The 17,776-nt window shown below is 56.6% G+C and overlaps 1 protein-coding gene across 9 annotated transcripts in view; it reads left to right on the plus strand.

Moving 5' to 3' along the window:
* Window positions 1-17,776, plus strand: part of PLA2G6 (phospholipase A2 group VI) — a 56,948-nt gene that overhangs the window by 22,687 nt on the left and 16,485 nt on the right. For 7 of the 9 annotated variants that reach the window (XM_040490851.1, XM_040490855.1, XM_040490853.1 and 4 more), the window contains 8 exons: window positions 2,162-2,377; window positions 3,324-3,507; window positions 4,371-4,558; window positions 6,932-7,028; window positions 8,184-8,366; window positions 12,857-12,965; window positions 14,164-14,328; window positions 16,211-16,289. In XM_040490851.1, coding sequence (XP_040346785.1) covers window positions 2,162-2,377; window positions 3,324-3,507; window positions 4,371-4,558; window positions 6,932-7,028; window positions 8,184-8,366; window positions 12,857-12,965; window positions 14,164-14,328; window positions 16,211-16,289 — 1,221 coding nt within the window. Of the gene's footprint in view, window positions 1-604; window positions 720-2,161; window positions 2,378-3,323; window positions 3,508-4,370; window positions 4,559-6,931; window positions 7,029-8,183; window positions 8,367-12,856; window positions 12,966-14,163; window positions 14,329-16,210; window positions 16,290-17,776 lie in introns of those variants that run through there. The other 2 variants (XM_040490857.1, XM_040490854.1) reach the window with 2 other exon arrangements.

Genomic DNA, 17,776 nt, shown 5'->3' on the forward strand with positions numbered 1-17,776 from the left:
TTTTATTGATGTATTTTTAATTTTTTTAACGTTTATTTATTTTTTGAGAGACAGAGAGAGAGAGCATGAGTGGGGGAGGGACAGAGAGAGAGACGGAGCCACAGATTCCAAAGCAGGCTCCAGGCTCTGAGCTGTCAGCACAGAGCCCAACACGGGGCTCGAACCCATGAGATCATGACCTGAGCCTAAGTCGGACACCTAACCAACTGAGCCACCGAGGTGCCCCGAAGCCTGGCCTTCTGTTTCTTTTTTTTTTAATTTTCTTTTTTTTGAACGTTTATTCATTTTTGGGACAGAGAGAGACGGAGCATGAACGGGGGAGGGGCAGAGAGAGAGGGAGACACAGAATCGGAAACAGGCTCCAGGCTCTGAGCCATCAGCCCAGAGCCCGACGCGGGGCTCGAACTCCCGGACCGCGAGATCGTGACCTGGCTGAAGTCGGACGCTTAACCGACTGCGCCACCCAGGCGCCCCTGGCTTTCTGTTTCTTTTATGTTTGCTTCTCCCAGGTACCTGGTAGCATTAGCCCTTCAGGGTGCCCACCCACGGTAAGAGGTGGCCCGCCCCTGGCCTCCGGTCCCTGTCCCCCGAGCCCACGAGGTTGTCAATGCTACGGTGTATCCCTCCGGCCTCTCAAGTGACAGCAGCCTTCAACACCAGGCTCACTTCCTAGATTTCCGTAATCCGTCCAGCCTGGCACTTCATCCCAGTCTACTTAGGTATCCAGCGCCTCAAGCAGATGGCCTCTAATATTTTGTCGCGCATTTCTGGTTGTCCCGAGGAGGCGCTCCTGTTCACATGACCTAGTCTGCTGTGGGAGTGGAAGGCCTCAGAGAGATCCTGTTTTCTTTTGGGTTCTTCTCACCGGAATTCAAATGCCTGCTTCCACCTTCCCCGTTAGCTACCTCTGCTTGCTCCCCTCTACAGCAAAACCCCTCCAACATACTGTCTGTACTTCTCCAGTTTCTTCCATTCTATTCCTTCTTAAACCATTCGAGTCAGGCTCTGCTTTCCACCTAAAGTGTCTTGTCAAAGTCGTCAATAGATGCTAAGCCCAATGATCAATTTTCAGTGTCATTTCTTTTCTTTTTTTTTTTTTTAACATTTTAATTTATTTTTGAGACGGGGAGAGACAGAGCATGAACAGGGGAGGGTCAGAGAGAGGGCGACACAGAATCTGAAAGAGATCCAGGCTCTGAGCGGTCAGCACAGAGCCCGACGCGGGGCTCGAACTCACGGACCGCGAGATCATGACCTGAGCCGAAGTCGGCCGCTCAACCGACTGAGCCACCCAGGCGCCCCAATTTTCAGTGTCATTTCTAGTTGTCATTTCGTGTCATTATACCCGACAGAGCAACAGCATTTAACGTGGAGCACGCTGATGTTAAGAGGTTGGCAGGATGAAACAGAGGAGCCGAGGAGAATGAGGAATAACTTCCTTCCTTGTCCTCTCTTCTTTGTTTTTTCTATAGCACTCATTCCGCGGCAGTTTGTTTAATGTACTTTCTTATTTTGATTTTTACCTTACTCATTGTGTTGATCTCGCCCACAAAAACATGGGCTCCGGGAAGGCAGGCCATGTCATCTGTTTCGTTCATTAACTTACCCCTCCATTTAGAACAGTGGCAGGGGTTTGGGGCGCTCGGGTGGCTCAGTCAGGTAAGTGTCTGAATTCAGCTCAGGTCATGATCTCGCGGTTTGTGAGATCGAGCCCCGTGTCGGGCTCTGTGCGGACAGTTCAGAGCCTGGAGCCTGCTTCGGATTCTGTGTCTCCCTCTCTCTCTGCCCCTCCCCTGCTCATGCTCTGTCTCTCTTTGTCTCAAAAATGAATAAAACATAAGAAAGAAAGAAAGAAAGAAAGAGAGAGAGAGAGAGAGAGAGAGAGAAAGAAAAGAAAAGAAAAGAAAAGAAAAGAAAAGAAAAGAAAAGAAAAGAAAAGAAAAAAGAAAAGAAAGAAAATCCTGACTCTATTTAGAGGTGTGTGCATTTATGCGTGTGCACGTGTGCGTGGTGGAGAGGGGAGTCCAGCTGGAACAGGTCGGTGCACAGCCAGAGGCAGGCAGTGAGCCGTCCGTGGGGACCCAGGGCTTCTGACTCCAGCGAGGGTGTGGGCTGAGGCTGGCTCATTTCTGTGTCGTCCTCCTGTGCCCTGGCTCCACAGACTCTTCCAGCTGGAGAGGGAGACGGACGCGCTCGTGAACTTCCAGCACTATTCTATCCAGCTGCCGCCCTTCTACGAGAGCTCCAGCCAAGTCCTGCACGTCGAGGCCCTGCAACAGCTGACCGACCTCATCCGCAGCCATCCCAGCTGGTCGGCGGCCCATTTGGCGGTGGAGTTGGGCATCCGAGAGTGCTTCCATCACAGCCACATCATCAGGTGGGCCAGGAGGGCCGGACCCTCAGGAAGGTCCCCGGGTCTGTGTGTGTGGACGGGCGGGTCCGGGGAGTCTCTCAGCCCTGCCTCAGTTCCCCTCTGCGGGTCGGTGTTGCCTCTGAGTGGGGAGTATACGAACGCCGGACTGAAGCCAGAAGGAGAAACGTAGGGCCCGACGGGTGCCAGGCCCACCTGGTGTGTTATAACCACCATGAACTTGAGTCCTTCCAATACCCGCATGAAGGGTCATCATCCCCCCAAGAGACTATGTGGCCCGTGCAAGGTCAGTCCGCTGGAGACGGCCGAAGAGGCCTCAGATCCTTGCATCTCCTTCCAAGGATCCGGGTGCCTCCTGGTGGCTGGACCGCTTTCTTGCATATGGCCCCTCAGCCAACACTTCCGTCAGTGGAAGTGACCCCCAAGAGGGACCATGTGGGCCCCGCCGCAGGACTCCGGCTAGCCTGCTTGCCCTGAGGTGACCGCAGCTCGTTTCAGCTCCCAGGCCCTAGGCTCAAAACTCCTCACTGCCCTTTACAGCCTACGGACCTGTTCTTGCACACCATCATGGTGTTTCACTTCCCAGTGCTTCTGTCCATTTCCTAGGGCGGGCGCAGCTGCTATTATTGTTATCTTTTCGTAGATAAGGATATTGAAGCCCCGAGAGATTAAGCCAGTTGCCCGAGGTTAATGAGATTTCTGCCTTCCGACCCTCTCTACCCCACCCTGCCTGCCTCCCACTTCAGGCTGGCGTGGGCCTAGGACGCGTGTCTCGTACGGATGTGCCACTGAACAGCTGATAAGATCATGTCAGCCACAAATAAGTGGTTTGAACCAGGCAGCCTGAGCGTGGCGTGAATGCCCCTGAGCTCCAAGCCCACTTCCCTCTTCTGCACTTGAGTTTCTCAGCCCCCCTCCCCCCTCCCCCCCCCCCCCCCCCCCCCCCCCACAGCTGTGCCAATAGCAGGGAGAATGAGGAGGGCTGTACCCCCCTGCACCTGGCCTGCCGCAAGGGCGACGGGGAGATCCTGGCGGAGCTGGTACAGTACTGCCATGTCCAGATGGACGTCACAGACAACAATGGAGAGACTGCCTTTCATTACGCCGTCCAGGGGGACAATTCCCAGGTGCTGCAGGTGAGCAGGGGTGATCGGTGCTGGCCACACCCCACTGTCCCCACTTGGCCCCGAGCTCCTTCCTGGAGGGTGTACCTTCTCCTCCCTTCCCTCCTCCTGCTCGCCAAGGAGAGACACATCCTTGGTCACTGTACTCTGACCACCCTCGGGAGGTCCTCCAACCCAGGAAATGAAATCAGAGGTCCAGTCCAGCCAGTCAGTTTAGTTCAGCTTGTCCCAAGCACCCACCGAGCCTGACCCTGGGCTGGGTGAATTCATTTCAGCCTTTCCTGGAGGGGCTCATGGTCCGGTGGGACCAGATCTCCAGTGCCCATCCCTGGGAACAACCCCCTTTTAAGTTTCTTAATTCAGAAAAAATTTTTTATTTAATTTTTTTAATGTTCATTGACTTTTGAGAGACAGAGAGAGAGAGAGACAGAGACAGAGTGCAAGCAGGGGAGGGGCAGAGAGAGAGGGAGACACAGAATGCAAAGCAGGCTCCAGGCTCCGAGCCGTCAGCACGGAGCCCGACGTGGGGCTCGAACCCGCGAACTGTGCGATCGTGACCTGAGCCGAAGTCGGACACCCAGCCGATTGAGCCATCCAGGCACCCCCAGGAATTTTTCCCACAAGCCACAGCAATGGCGGCCCAGCCCCCTAGCCGGCTGGCACAGACAGCTTCCTGTTTGCCTCCAAACCTCCTTTCTCCGGGGCTTCCCTTAACGTTCCTACCCGGGTTATAATCCTACCCGTGTTATCTCATCGGCAGACTTCCCTTCCCCTCAAGTCTCGGCGGAGGGGGTTGGCCCGGAGGGCGTTGGGGAGGGTCACGCAGGGGGCTTGCCTCTGTCAGGCCCCAGCCCACCCCAGTGTCCCTCTGTCAGCTCCTAGGGAAGAACGCATCGGCCGGCCTGAACCAGGTGAACAACCAAGGGCAGACCCCACTGCACCTGGCCTGCCAGATGGGGAAGGAAGAGATGGTCCGAGTACTGTTACTCTGTAACGCTCGGTGCAACATCGTGGGGCCCAATGGCTACCCCATCCACGCAGCCATGAAGTTCTCCCATAAGGGGTAAGGCCGGCCCCCCCCCCCCCCGCCCCGTTGGCTGGCTCTCTAGCTCTGACATCTCTTGTCCTCACGCCCAAGTGAGCAGTGGCTTCCCCAGGCTCATTAGATGTGTATCAGATGCTGGTGCCCAGGGCCGGCCTGGCAGGAACAGAGTGCTCAATGAACGTGTAGCAGGTGTGAATCTCCATCCAGAAAGTCAGCTGTGCAAAGAGCAGAGCTTTCAGATGTTTTCCGTAACGCACCTTAATTTCTGGCCACGAACCTCCCTCTCCCAAACTGGAGAAGAACGATCCAAATCCTCCCCGGGGCTCCTCCCCTTTCCACCTCCCCCAGGTGGTCCTCCTGGGCTGGAGTCACACGCAGCCCCAGGGAGGGGCCCACCCGACCTGGGTCCTCTTGCACCCAAGCCCACCAGCCCGATCCGAACCCCTTCCTGGCTACAGTGCTGCCCTGTGGCTTCTGCAGCTTCCTGGCTCAAGGCCCAGGAATGCTTGGCAAGGTGGCCCAGAGCCCCATCTGCCCAATCTTTCCTGGCTGGTGGCACCGTTGGGAGGCAGGTACCAGGCGCATGCCGTGGGGAGCCCCAGACCAATCTGGGGCTTCTTCCCTTCTCCCGAGACCTGGGAAACCCTGTTCTCGGGAAGATTCTCCATGTGGAGTGTGGGTATGTGTGTATGCGTGGGGGGGGGGGGGTGAGAAAAGAGAGGAATATCTTAAAATGTGGCCCAGTGGGAACGCTGTCTGGAATGGCTGACTGAATGAATGAACGAGGCAGTCGGTCCCACAGTCCGGACACTGTGCTAGGCGCTGGCCTTAGACAGAAAAGAAAGCAGCTCTGGGACAGGAGACGCAGAGGCCACCCGGTCCTTCTGGGCTGTGCTAAACAGGCAGGGGGAAGAGGAGAGAGGGCTGCACGCACATGGGGGCGGGGGCAAGCCTGGCTGTCCCTCGGGCTCTTCCTCTTCTGGAGTCTGCCCCCACCGTGCCGGCCCCTCTGGCGACGCCATCCCCTCAAAGGTCTGGTCCGAGCTGGGGCCAGCCCCCCTTGCCATGTGCTCCCCGGCACAGCCAAGATGGAGAGCTTCCAGAACGACCTGACCAAACGGTTGGAGACAGTGCTGACACCTCACCCCCAGGGGTCAGGTTCCCCGGGGGCAGGTTGCATCTGGAACGGGCACGGGTGGTGGGTGATGCCGTGTCATAGCTGAGACGTAGCATGGCGGCCTCCCTCTTGCTCAGCTCAGCCTCCCCAAGCCTTGCTGTCCAGGGGCCTGGAATTGCCCACGTTGTGCCTTCCTTGGACACCCCTAGCCGCGTTCCTCTCTCCCCTGCCAGGCCTCCCCTGTGGGGCTGGCAGAGATCGCAAAGGGTCGTCGCACATTAGACGACGCAGGGGGCCTCACACCTCGGGCGTGCCCGACTCCTGCCACAGCCGCGTCCTCCCAGGGCCCCGGCGGGGCCATCCCTCTGCCACCGCGCGGCAGCTGGTGGCAGCGATCACAGGTGTCAGGGCCACAGAGAGGGGTTCCGTCCCCGCTCCCATCTGGGAGCCCCTCCGCTGTTAGCGTCAACTCGGCTGACCTTCACAGAGCCAGGTTGGGGCCAGGGACTCGACTTTTCACTTTGCCAGCTGTCTTCAAGGGTCATTAGTGTTGTAGCACGTATCAGAATTCCCTGCCCTTTTAAGGCAGAGTAATATACGGACGGACCACATTTTGTTTTCCCCTCCATCTGTTGACGGGCACTTGGGTTGTCTCCCCTTTTGGCCAGTGTTGCTAGGAATGTGGGGGGACGAGTATCTGTCTGAGTCCCTGCTTTCTGTTCCTTTGGCTGTACACCCGGGAGTGGGGAGTCGCTGCAGCCTTAATTGCTGTGCCTGTGCTTCCCGCAGGACGCAGGTCACTGCGTGAAACAGCAGGAGCGGAGGGAGGGCCAGGGGATGGAGGGCGACCGCGTGCCAGGCGCAGAAATGAAATGTCTTCTCTCCCTCAACCCCCACGAGTCCGGCTAGGACCGCGCCCGTGTTGCAGACGGCCTCAGCCACTTTCCAGAGATCACCAGGGAGGAGGCTGGGGCTTGACCCTAAAGCCAGCACCAGTGAGAGTGATCATGGCCGATTGCTGCTATCAGGGAAGGCTTCCTGGAGGCGGGGGCTGGAGCTGTGTATAGGGGCTCAGGATACCCTGGACATACCACAGTACACGTGCTGGTTGGTTTTGTTGCAACTTTATTTGCAGAAACTCTTCTTCCCCAGTGGTTGAAGCCCCCAAGTCGTGGCCTTTTCCAGCCATCCCCGGGCCACCTCCCACCATCCCCGGGCCACCTCCCACCGTCCCATGGCCTTCTATACTGCCCCTTGGCTCCTTTTCCCCCTAGGTGTGCTGAAATGATCATCAGCATGGACAGCAGCCAGATCCACAGCAAAGACCCTCGCTATGGAGCCAGCCCCCTCCACTGGGCCAAGAACGCAGAGGTAGGCAGAGTCTGAGGGTGAGTGGTGGGGGGGAGGGGGCAGGGGGCAGGGTCCCAGGGCCCCATGTTCCTCAGCTGCCTGCGGGAAGGAGGTCCCTGAGATGATTCTGGGGGGTTGATCTCATAGTGGTCCCGCAGGCTTTGCTGCTCGCAGGCTCAGGGCCCTGTCTGTGGGTTCTTTGTGTATGAATTGGGGGTCCTATGGCCTGGCTTTGGAGGCGTGAAATCAGCGAGGTGACGTGTGAGAAAAGGCTTCATAAAGTGCCAAACAGAAGTTGGTGCTGGTACTGGCTGTGCCCACAGAGAGCCTGGTGGCGCAGTGATTCCACAGGCCGCCCCTAAGCCAAGCTCCATGCCCCTGGGAGGGTGGAGGCCTCTGGTCCCTCACCTCCAGGAAACACAGCTCAACAGGGCCCTGGATGCCCCAGAGATTGTGGTCCGTTGTGACGGGCCAGGAGGGAGGAGATTGCCAACTTCTGCAGGGTACCTCCTCCCTGCCCTGAGCTAGAGGCCAAGTCCGGCCTTTCGTGTTCGAGTGTACGAGTTGTCATTCGTTGTCACCCCTCTGTGAGGTAGGGACTTGCATTTCTATTGCCATAGAAAACTGAGGTCCAGAGGGTGTGACGGCCTACCCAAGCTCCCAGGGCTGGGAGGAAGTAAGGCTGAGCTGTGGGCTCAGGACTGTCCAGCTCCAAAGGCCACGCCCCTCCCCAGGTCCCAGGCTCCCAAGGCCACGCACCTCCCCGTGTCCCAGGCTCCCCAGGGCTGTGGGGCGTGCAGGGGCGGGTGTCGCCAAGGCCCAGGGAGTGGCCAGACTTTGGCAGGATCCCAGGGAAGGTCACAGGGAGCAGGGCAAGTTGTGGGACTTTGCTGAGATGCGTGGGGTCCCGTTAGTTCCAAGAAAGGACCCGGGAGCTCCTTAAATCAGCCAGCACAAATCAGCTCTTTGTCCTCTAGCGTCCTGCTGATGATGTGGGAGCCAAGATGTAGGGCCACCCCCAGAACTGGGGCCTGCCACCTGAGTTCTTGTTGCTAGTGCTTTCCGGAGGCCCGATACCTGATGGCCGCTCAGGGCGGCGGTGGCAGCCCCCAGGTGTCGCCGGCCCCTGCTGCCCTTAGTGACCGCCTCCTTGGGCGCGGACCCTTTCTCCCGCAGATGGCCCGCATGCTGCTGAAGCGGGGCTGCGACGTGAACGGCACCAGCCGCTCGGGGAACACAGCCCTGCATGTGGCCGTCATGCGCAACCGCTTGGACTGTGTCATGGCTTTGCTGACCTACGGGGCCAACGCCAACGCCCGCGGAGAGCACGGCAACACGCCGCTGCACTTGGCCATGTCGGTGAGCCTGCAGGGGTGGGTGGGGGGCTACCCGTCGCTCCCTCCCGTGACACCTTCTTCCTTTCCCCCTTTCCCCGCCCCTCAGAATCTTCTTACCTGCCTACACTCCATTCAGACCTGCCTTCCCCCTTAGGAACCTTCCGTGTCCCCCTTTCAGCCCAGAGTGTCGTCTCCTTCCTCTATGCCCCTGTCCCTCTGGCTCCCGCGTCCCCCATGTGACGAGTGCATGGTGCGATGGCTCTGGCTACCCGCCGTGGCCTTGGGCAAGTCACGTCACGTCTGTCAGCCTCGATTTCCTCATCCGGAAACCGGGGTGTCGGTACTGGCTGCGGAGTGAGCGGTGGATGCTCGGTAACCCCAGGAGGAATGTCCAGACGACACATGTGGTACCTAGCACCAGTGGGCAACCCTCAGATGTCACTTCTCCTCTCCTGCATCAGGGAGAAATACCCGTCTGCATACTGTTTCTATCTCCTTGGGGGGGGCTGTAAGCTCCTGGGAGGCAGGGTCTGCTTGTACATCTCCGTGGCCCATGGTAGGTGTTGGCCGCGGCTTTTGGTTTATCATAGAGCAGAGTTTCCCCCTCCAGTCTGGATAGACAACTGGAGTATGAACATAAGGAAATCAGGGAAGGGACTCTTACTACGTTACGGATGTGTGTGTATTCCCATTCTGTACCAATACCGTGTATACATAAGTATGTTCAACAGATTTCCAAGTGATGGAGTTGGAGAGGCATCTGGGACTCTAAAAGTAGATTTGGGGCACCTGGGTGGCTCAGTTGGTAAAGCGTCCAACTTCGGCTCAGGTCATGATCTCACGGTTCGTGGGTTCGAGCCCCGCGTCGGGCTCCGTGCTGACAGCTCAGAGCCTGGAGCCTGCTTCGGATTCTGTGTCTCCCTCTCTCTCTGCCCCTCCCCTGCTCATGCTCTGTCTCTCTCTCAGTCTCTCAAAAATAAGTAAATGTTAAAAAAAATTTTTAAAGATGTAGATTTAGGGCAAACTCAAAGACATCCTGTTTTATAGCAAAGGCCATCACTGTGGTGGAGACACTATTACCCTGGGAGGTGGAAACTGTAAATGAAACCATGGCCATTTTCAGCACTGAATGAGCCATTAGAATGATCTAGTCCATCAGTTCTCAAAATTTTGGGTCTATGTGGTCCCTTTATAGTGTTAAAAATTAATTATTGAAGAGCCCAAAGATGTTTTTGTTTATATGGATTTTATCTATCTATATTTATTAGATTGGAGTTTAAACATGAGACATTTTCAAAATATTAATTCACTTACTAAAAAAATTTTTTTAATGTTTATTTTTGAGAGAGGGACAGAGCATGAGTGGGAGAAGGACAGAGAAAGAGGGGGAGGCACAGAATCCCAAGTAGGCTCCAGGCTCTGAGCTGTCAGCACAGGGCCCAACACAGGGTTCGAACTCACGAACTGTGAGATCATGACCTGAGCCGAAGTCAGACGCTTACCGGACTGAGCCACCCAGGTCCCTCTCAAAATATCGATTCATTTAAAAATAACAATTCACCAATCACAAGCTAGCCAAATTAAATAACATTTTTATGCAAAACAACTTTATTTTCCAAAACAAAAAACAATCCAGAAGAGTTAGCATCCTTTTCCATCTTTGTGAATCTTTTTATTGCCTGGCCTCATAGAAGACATACTGAGCCTCCTATCTTCTGCTACATTTATTCTCTTGCAATACGTTGTTGAATATATGTTGGGAGATAAGAAGAAAATCTGGCCTCCCAATGCTATGTTGGAAAAGATACACAGTTGCACCTTTTCAGAGAATCATGGATATTCTTTGATGTTGCACCAAAACTGGACAAGGGTAGTTTCTGACAAGTCAGTTGCAGTGGGCAGAGCAGCCATCTCCAGGAGCTTTTCACACTTTGTTACATTAAACACTTTATTCCACTGGTATCTCTTGCACTTGGCATGGATCTCTTACCCATGCGTAATTTCCTTGGAAAATACCGGTTCACCATGTATGCGTAGAAACGGCGACCCATTTCATCAGACGCTAGCAAAACCCCACATTTGTAAATATCCCCACTGATCTCATCGGAAAAACCTTTCAGTTTGGGGAAGCCGTCAAAGCTGTCAAGCCCACGTGTGGCATATACAAGTTTTCTGGAATTGCCATTTTTGTTTGCAAGCTTGAATTTTGTCGTTGGCACAAAATATCGTCAGATGTTTTTCTTGAAGTGCCAGGCTCACTGCGTTCATTTTTGAGAACACGTCTTCTGGATACCCAAGGCTGAACAATCGTAGTTTGTCAGTCATGGTCTCAAATGAAAATGGTGTTCCCGGGGAAAAAAAACGCGTGCTTCTGCTCACAACTCCAGCAAATTGCCGACGTGCTTTTCCTCAAGATAACAGTTGTACTCTGGTATGCCACAGAAATGCCCAGGCTTTCTCTCTATCTTACAACACAAGGACACGATGTCAAATCGTAATAAAATTCATTCTTACTGCTTCATGAAGGGCATTCCAAAGTGACACTGGCTTTTTAATTAATTGGCTGATTTTTAAAAATGTCTTTATTTATTTATTTTTTTTTTTAATTTTTTTTTCAACATTTATTTATTTTTGGGACAGAGAGAGACAGAGCATGAACGGGGGAGGGGCAGAGAGAGAGGGAGACACAGAATCGGAAACAGGCTCCAGGCTCTGAGCCATCAGCCCAGAGCCCGACGCGGGGCTCAAACTCCCGGACCGCGAGATCGTGACCTGGCTGAAGTCGGACGCTTAACCGACTGCGCCACCCAGGCGCCCCTGTCTTTATTTATTTTTGAGAGAGAGAGAGAGAGACAGAGTGCAAGCAGGGGAGGGGCACAGAGAAATGGAGATACAGAATCCAAAGCAGTCTCCAGGTTCTGAGCTGTCAGCACAGAGCCCAACGCGGGGCTCGAACTCAGGGACCATGAGATCGTGACCTGAGATGCTTAACCTATTGAGCCACCCAGGCGCCTGTTAATTGGTTGATTTTTTACTGCTAGTGAGTGGCAGAGAAGAACACCACAACGGTGTCACCGTCTTGCTATGGCACTAGGAGCTTTATCCATCATTGTTTTTATGCCATCAGTGCTAAAGTCAACACAATGCAAGAAGCAAACACCATCTTGATAGTCTTATGAAAGCAGGTTTTTTTTTTTAATTTATTTTTAGTAATCTCTACGCCCAACTTGGGGCTCAAACTCACAACCCCAAGATCAAGAGCTGCACATTCTTCCAACTGAGCCAGCCAGAGGCCCCTGTGAAAACAGTGTGAACCTCACAAAACCCTCTAGAGGGTCTCACACGTTCGGTGAGGGGCGGGGGGGGGGGCACACGTGTCACTTTGAGGACTGCTGACATTCACTGGTTCCCATACCTCAGGAACTTGCAGACCGGCCTCACATTTTTTGGCACGTTGATGTGTCACTTGCACAATTAGTGCTTAATCGTTTCTTTAAGTTGGTTTGCTTTTATTAACTTATTTTTATAAAGTTGTTATTTATTTATTTTTTAGAGAGAGTGAGAGCACGTGTGTGCACCAGCCAGGAAGGGGCAGAGAGAAAGAGGGAGAGAATCCCGAGCAGGCTTCACGCTGTCGGTGCAGAGCCCAATGCTGGGCGATCTCACAAACCGTGAGACCATGACCTGAGCTGAAATCAAGAGTCGGCCGCTTAACCCGCTGAGCCGCCCAGGCGCCCCTAAGTTGGCCTGCTTTTAAATCTTACTTAAATTTATTTCAAAGGAGATGTTCTGTCGCCACCGTAAGGGGTAAACCAGTGACACGAAAAGAAGGAAACCAAAACAGAAATGCATAACTAATGACTCAAGCATGCATAGTCACCAGTGCCCATATAAATCCTAATGTACATGAACCACTATTTGGAAAACTGCATTCTAGACACAAGTCTTCATTCTCCAGGCCAGGAGATCAGGCCCCAGGAAGAGGGAGGTGATAAGACCAGAGCGCGGTCTCCAGGCAGCCAGTTGATTGGCTTGTTCTGGGAAACCACGCCCCACCCTGCCCCGCCCAGCCTCCGATGTTAAATGCACAACGCGCTTTGGAGGCAAGCTGCCCTTGGAGGTTGCCGTCAGGGAGGACGTGTGCCCAGTTACCTCCTCAGAAGTGGCACCCTAGACCTGATGGACAAGACAGCCTTCCCTTTCCCCGCTCACCCTTTGCTGCTGCTTCTGGAAGTGATCAGCAGCTGACCCTTCGGTGGCCCCGTGGCCCCTGGGGCGGGGGTCATAGATGCACTGCTTCCTTCCAGGAGCTGGTGGGGCTGGCACCTGGGGTGAGTCACTTCCAGCTTCTGCCTGGGTTATTAAACGGGTGGGGGACCTGAAGGGTTCTAGCACCTTCTGCCGTGCCGTGAGAGGCCCGCCGAGTCGGTAGGCAGAGCGGAAGAGGCTGGTGTCCTTTTTCTCTTCCTTTCCCTGAGCCGTTGGATTTTCCCCTCACTTCATCCCCAACAGAAAGACAACGTGGAGATGATCAAGGCCCTCATTGTGTTTGGGGCAGAGGTGGATACCCCAAATGACCTCGGAGAGACTCCTGCTTTCATAGCTTCCAAGATCAGCAAACGTAAGTGCCCTGCACTCCCGTCCCAGAGTTGGGCGGGGGTGGTGGTGGTGATGCATGCACTGGGGAGGAGGGGTGGTCCCAGCAGCCCGGCACCAGCATCCTGTCCGTACCCACCCCACTTGCTCCCTGCGTGGGGTTTCCAGGAGCATCTGGGAGGCAGAGAGGGGAAGCTTCCTGTGCCCGAGCACAAGGGCCATACCCAGTAGGTGGGACCCTCCAAGGGGCTTGCCAAGCCAGTGTCCTCTTCTGTGCCGCCCTCATCCCACCTCCGGGTGCCAGGACTCGGGGGGAGGCAGGTGGGGGAGGCAGTAAGTAATTCCCGGATGGAGCCACTCGCAGGAAGAACGGTGGGTGGATGCATGCCCGCTACACGAGTGTGTGTGCACGCGGGCTTGAGGCACACACTGCATGCTCGCTTGGTGAGCCCTGGCATCAGGGCTGGAGAAGGATCATCCTCAGCAGAAGCCCGGGCCCCCTCGGGGGGTTTCAGGGAGCTGTGGAGGCTGCTGTGGGCGTGCAGGTGACTGTGTGTGCGCACTTGTGTGTGTGCTACTTCCTAAAAACATCCTTTTTAGTTACCCTGTCTGTTAGAAGAGGGTAAATGCCCACGGACTGGCTCGTCCCTTTCGAGCCCTGGGAGGGACTCGGCATTCGGCAGTTTTGAGAATTGCCGTACGTACAGCCCCGACACGGGGCGCGATCCCACAAACCACAAGATCATGACGTGGGCCCAAATCACGAGCTGGACTCTTAACTGACTGAGCCACCCAGGCGCCCCATTGTCATGGTTTTTTGTTTTGTTTTGTTTTTTACTGTTTTTAAATTTTTGATTTCTGACTGTTCACGGTAGTTTGTAGAGATGTGTGTATGGAGGGGGGAGTCCTGTTTTCTTGACCAGAAGTGAAGGGAAAGAGGGGGACCCCAAATACCCAGACCGGGTAACCTCGACCCCTTTCCAGATTCTGTGGTCGACCTCAGCACCTGCCCTGGGCCCCAGGAAGCTATTGGGCTACAGGCGACTGGAGTCAGCACGCCCTGTCAGGGTGGGGTCAGGCCTCCCGGGCGCCCGGTTCCCCCACATACCCAGGCTGCCTGGTAGATGAGAGAGGGGACCGTGTGTGGAAAGGAGGGGCCTCTCACTTGCTTGTTGACATCATTTGTGATCCTGTGCGATCTCCCCTCCCCCAAACCTTACTAGTTGTCACCAGGAAGACGCTCTTAACTCTGCTGAAAAATGTAGGGGCCGACCACCGCCTCCCACTCACCCAAGGGGCCCCCTCGGAGCAGTGTTCCACTGCGACACATCACTCCTTGTTCTCCCAGGAAAGATCTCAGCCCCCACCGATCAGCTTAAACAACCTAGGTAGGCCTCTTTCCTGCCACACTCCCTCCTCTCCAGCTGGTCCCCAGGCACTGGGATCGGAGCAGTCCTGATCCGAAGGAAACGGGGCCCAGGGTAGAAGTTGTTGAAAGGAACGAGGAAGGTTGGGGCAGGATTCGTCAGCCTCTGGAGGCAGCCAGCACCCATGGGGCCCAGAGGCCTGGGGGGAGAGGGGCCCCTGGCTAATGGCCCGCAGTCCATTTCTCCTGAGACGATGTCCTGAACATGGTCTCCGGTCTGGGCGTCCCCGTGGCACCTTTGGGGTGAGGACTGTCTCGGCCTCTTGTGCCCTGGGAGCTCAGGGTGGGCGGTGAGGAGTGCTGTTGGGGTCCGGCACCCCTGGCCCTCTGGCTTCAATGAGGAGTGTGTCTGCCATGCTGCTGTATCTCTGTCAGGCCTGGGGCCCGTGTGTCTGTCCCCTGCTGGCCCTTTGGTGACCTACAGGCTTTTGAACAGGGCCAGGCAACCTGCATCTGCCCCTAGGTGACCTTGGTGCCCGTGGAGATGGCCCCCAAGGAGATGGGGTCCCGTCTCTGGGCTTTCTGTGGGCTGACCCAGCCACGGCCTAGACTGTGTGAGAGCCGGGTCCCCTGGATAGGGCTGTCGGCAGCCAGTCTTCGGCAAGCTGGCCTTTCTCCCCGCTTCTGTGGAAGCAGACACCAGCGCCTGTAGCCTGGATGGCCCAGCCTAGCCAGGAGTCGGGAGAGCAGAGCCCGCGGCCACAGTTTGTCCTCCTGGCTCCTCCTCTCCGCTCCCCTGCCCGTCCCCGTCTAGGACCTGCCCCCCCTCCCAACCCCATCTTTATCTCTCAATTTTACAGGCAGGCAGTCACCCACGCCAGGCTGGATGGTGGGCCTGGGGCGCAGCGTCCGATGGGTAATGCCCTGGGCCTGGAGGGGCTGCAGAGCCTGCCCAGCCCCGAGTTAGCTGTAGCTCTAGTGGCCTCTTCTCAGCTGCCTGCCCGAACACATGAGCCATTCTTGCCACCCTCCCCCTGGCACCCTGGCCACTGCCTCTCCTGGCCGGTCTCCGCTTGGTTCGCCCACCCTCTGGCCACCCGCTCTGGTGAGGGTAGATACACTGCCTTGCAGCCTGCCTTCCTGCTTTGCTGCTTCTAGACTCTGCACAGTGGTGGGGAGGGCAGTCAGAATCCGATGGCATGGCGGTGCTGGGCCAGGCCCCCGGGGCCGGGCTGCTGGCCAGGAGGGCAGCCAGTCCATCCGGGGGGGGCGGGCTCGGGCCCAGAGGAGAACATGGGCAGAGGGGTGGGTGCGGCTGGTCTGAGAGGCCGCTGAGGAAAGTTCCAGACCTGGGATCAGGACGAGCAGCCTCTGAAGAGTGGTCGGTTATCTCCCTTGGCTCATGGGTTTAAACCGAAAGGAGTGTCCTGACTCACTCCTTTTGGCTAAATGACCTTGGACGAGTTTATGTAGCCTCTTTGAGCCTCATCTGTAAATTGGAAATAAGGATTCTGGTGACGGTGGCTGTCAGCAGCTCCACTTGCCCGATGCATGAGAAAGGGCTCTGTGAGCTGGAAACACCAGCCACGGAAGGGGTGCTTGTGCTCTGGGGCTTTGGGAGGAAGGCACCGCGGAGAGTCTGGGAGGTGGCCGGGGGGGGGGGGGGGAGGGATGCTTCCCAGGGCAGGGGGCCACAGCCCGTTTCACCCCAAGGGGCCCGTGGCCTCTGGCCCAGCTGTGTCTTGGGACAAAGGGCCCTTCCTGGTGGCAGGGGGCAAGGTGCGCCCCCTAGGGCCAGCAGGGTGAGGGCTCAGCTCCAGATTTGCTCAGGGCCCGTGGGATTGGGGGGTGAGGGGGGCTTGGCACCTGCGTGGCCCCAGCCCACTCTGCCCTGTGCCTCGCAGAACTGCAGGACATCATGCATATCTCCCGGGCCCGGAAGCCGGCGTTCATCCTGAGCTCCATGAGGGACGAGAAGCGGACGTAAGTGGGGGAGGGAGGCATGCACCAGGCCTCTGTTTGGTGCCCTCCGGCAGGCTCGGGGCTGTTGTCTAGCGCATACCACAGCCCTGTGCGGTGGCTTGCGTCCTCTGTAGTTCACAGCCAACTACAACTGGGTGTTCGGAGAGCCTGGGTCTGCTCTCTCATCAGGGACCGTGCGGGCTGTGGGTTACACGATAGAGCTGGCTGCAAGCCTGTCCCGTCCCTCCTGACCTTGTGTTGGTTTGTTGGGGAAGGTCACCCAGATCCCCACTGCGATGCTGAGCCTCCTTGCCTCTGGCTCCATCCTGGCCCCTGCCCTGCTTCCCTCCACAGAGCTGGTGGGCCGGGCGGACTTCCCGAGCACCTGCTGTACGTCCAGGCCCGTTCCTGGAGGCAGGCCTGCGTGATGGGCACAAAGAGCAGAGGCCTTTGTCTTTGAGGGCGGTCCCTGGGGCCTCAGAAGCGGTGCCTGCCAGCACAGCAAGTTCCCAGCACAAACGTGCGTGGGCTCGACTGCGCTCTGTCTTCCTTTCCGTCATAGAGTTGCTTTCTTGTTCTCCGTTTGCGACTGTCCCACCGTCCCTAACAGCTTTCCTAGGGAGGGATTAGGATCCTTGTTTCGTGCAGACAGAGCCTGAGTCCCCGGGAGGCGAAGTGCCTTGCTCAAGCTCACACCATGAGTGTCGGAGCAAGACTCTAGTCCCCATCTCCTGAGTTCCTGCCCTTTCTGCTGCCACAGGCACTCTCCCGGCTGCCTCAGTAGTGCCGGCCCCCGCAGGGCAAGCTCTCAGTCCACAGACACAGCCCCTGCTCCTAGGGCCAGGCAGTGGCAAGTGGTTCTGCCTCCCCTTGCCTGAAGGGTTGGCTTCCCCTTGGTAAGTCCTGCTTATTTCCAAGGCCACCCTGTAACATGCCCCGTGGGGGTGCACCTGCTGCATCAGCATTGTAGTTCTCTGCTCCCACTGAACTTCCTGCATGTGCGCGCGCGCGCGCACACACACACACACACACACACACACACACACACACACACCTGCACAGGGGCTGAGGAGGGTAACGTCCCGACCAGTAAGACCAGAGGAGGCAGATTCTCCAGCAGGACTCACATGGTTTGCAGCAGCCTGAGTACTCTCCCTGGAGGTGGGACTGAGGCGACAATCGGGACACCCCCGTGGGGACCTTCCCACGAAAGGCTGCGAGCCTCGTAGCTCAGCCTTGCTTCCTGTGGGCTGACGTCTCCGTTGTAAGCCCCACATCCTCCGAAGGGTCTCTTGCGTTTTTGCTCTGGCCTCCCTGGTCATGGGCCCTGCAGGCCTCCAGTGACGGCCCAGCATCCCCTGCCACACTCTGGGCTTGCTGCGGGGCTGGGCAGCTTGTCCAGAAGAAGGACCCTAGAGGTGGGCCACCCGGGCCTCCTTCGTTCACCAGCTAGTCCATCGGACGCCTCCCGAGTGCGCTGGAAAGGCAGCACTGTGGGGAGCAGGGCA

The sequence above is a fragment of the Herpailurus yagouaroundi genome, unplaced genomic scaffold, assembly GCF_014898765.1.
Source record: "Herpailurus yagouaroundi ecotype Mexico unplaced genomic scaffold, PumYag 182, whole genome shotgun sequence".
NCBI classification, from domain to species: domain Eukaryota; kingdom Metazoa; phylum Chordata; class Mammalia; order Carnivora; family Felidae; genus Herpailurus; species Herpailurus yagouaroundi.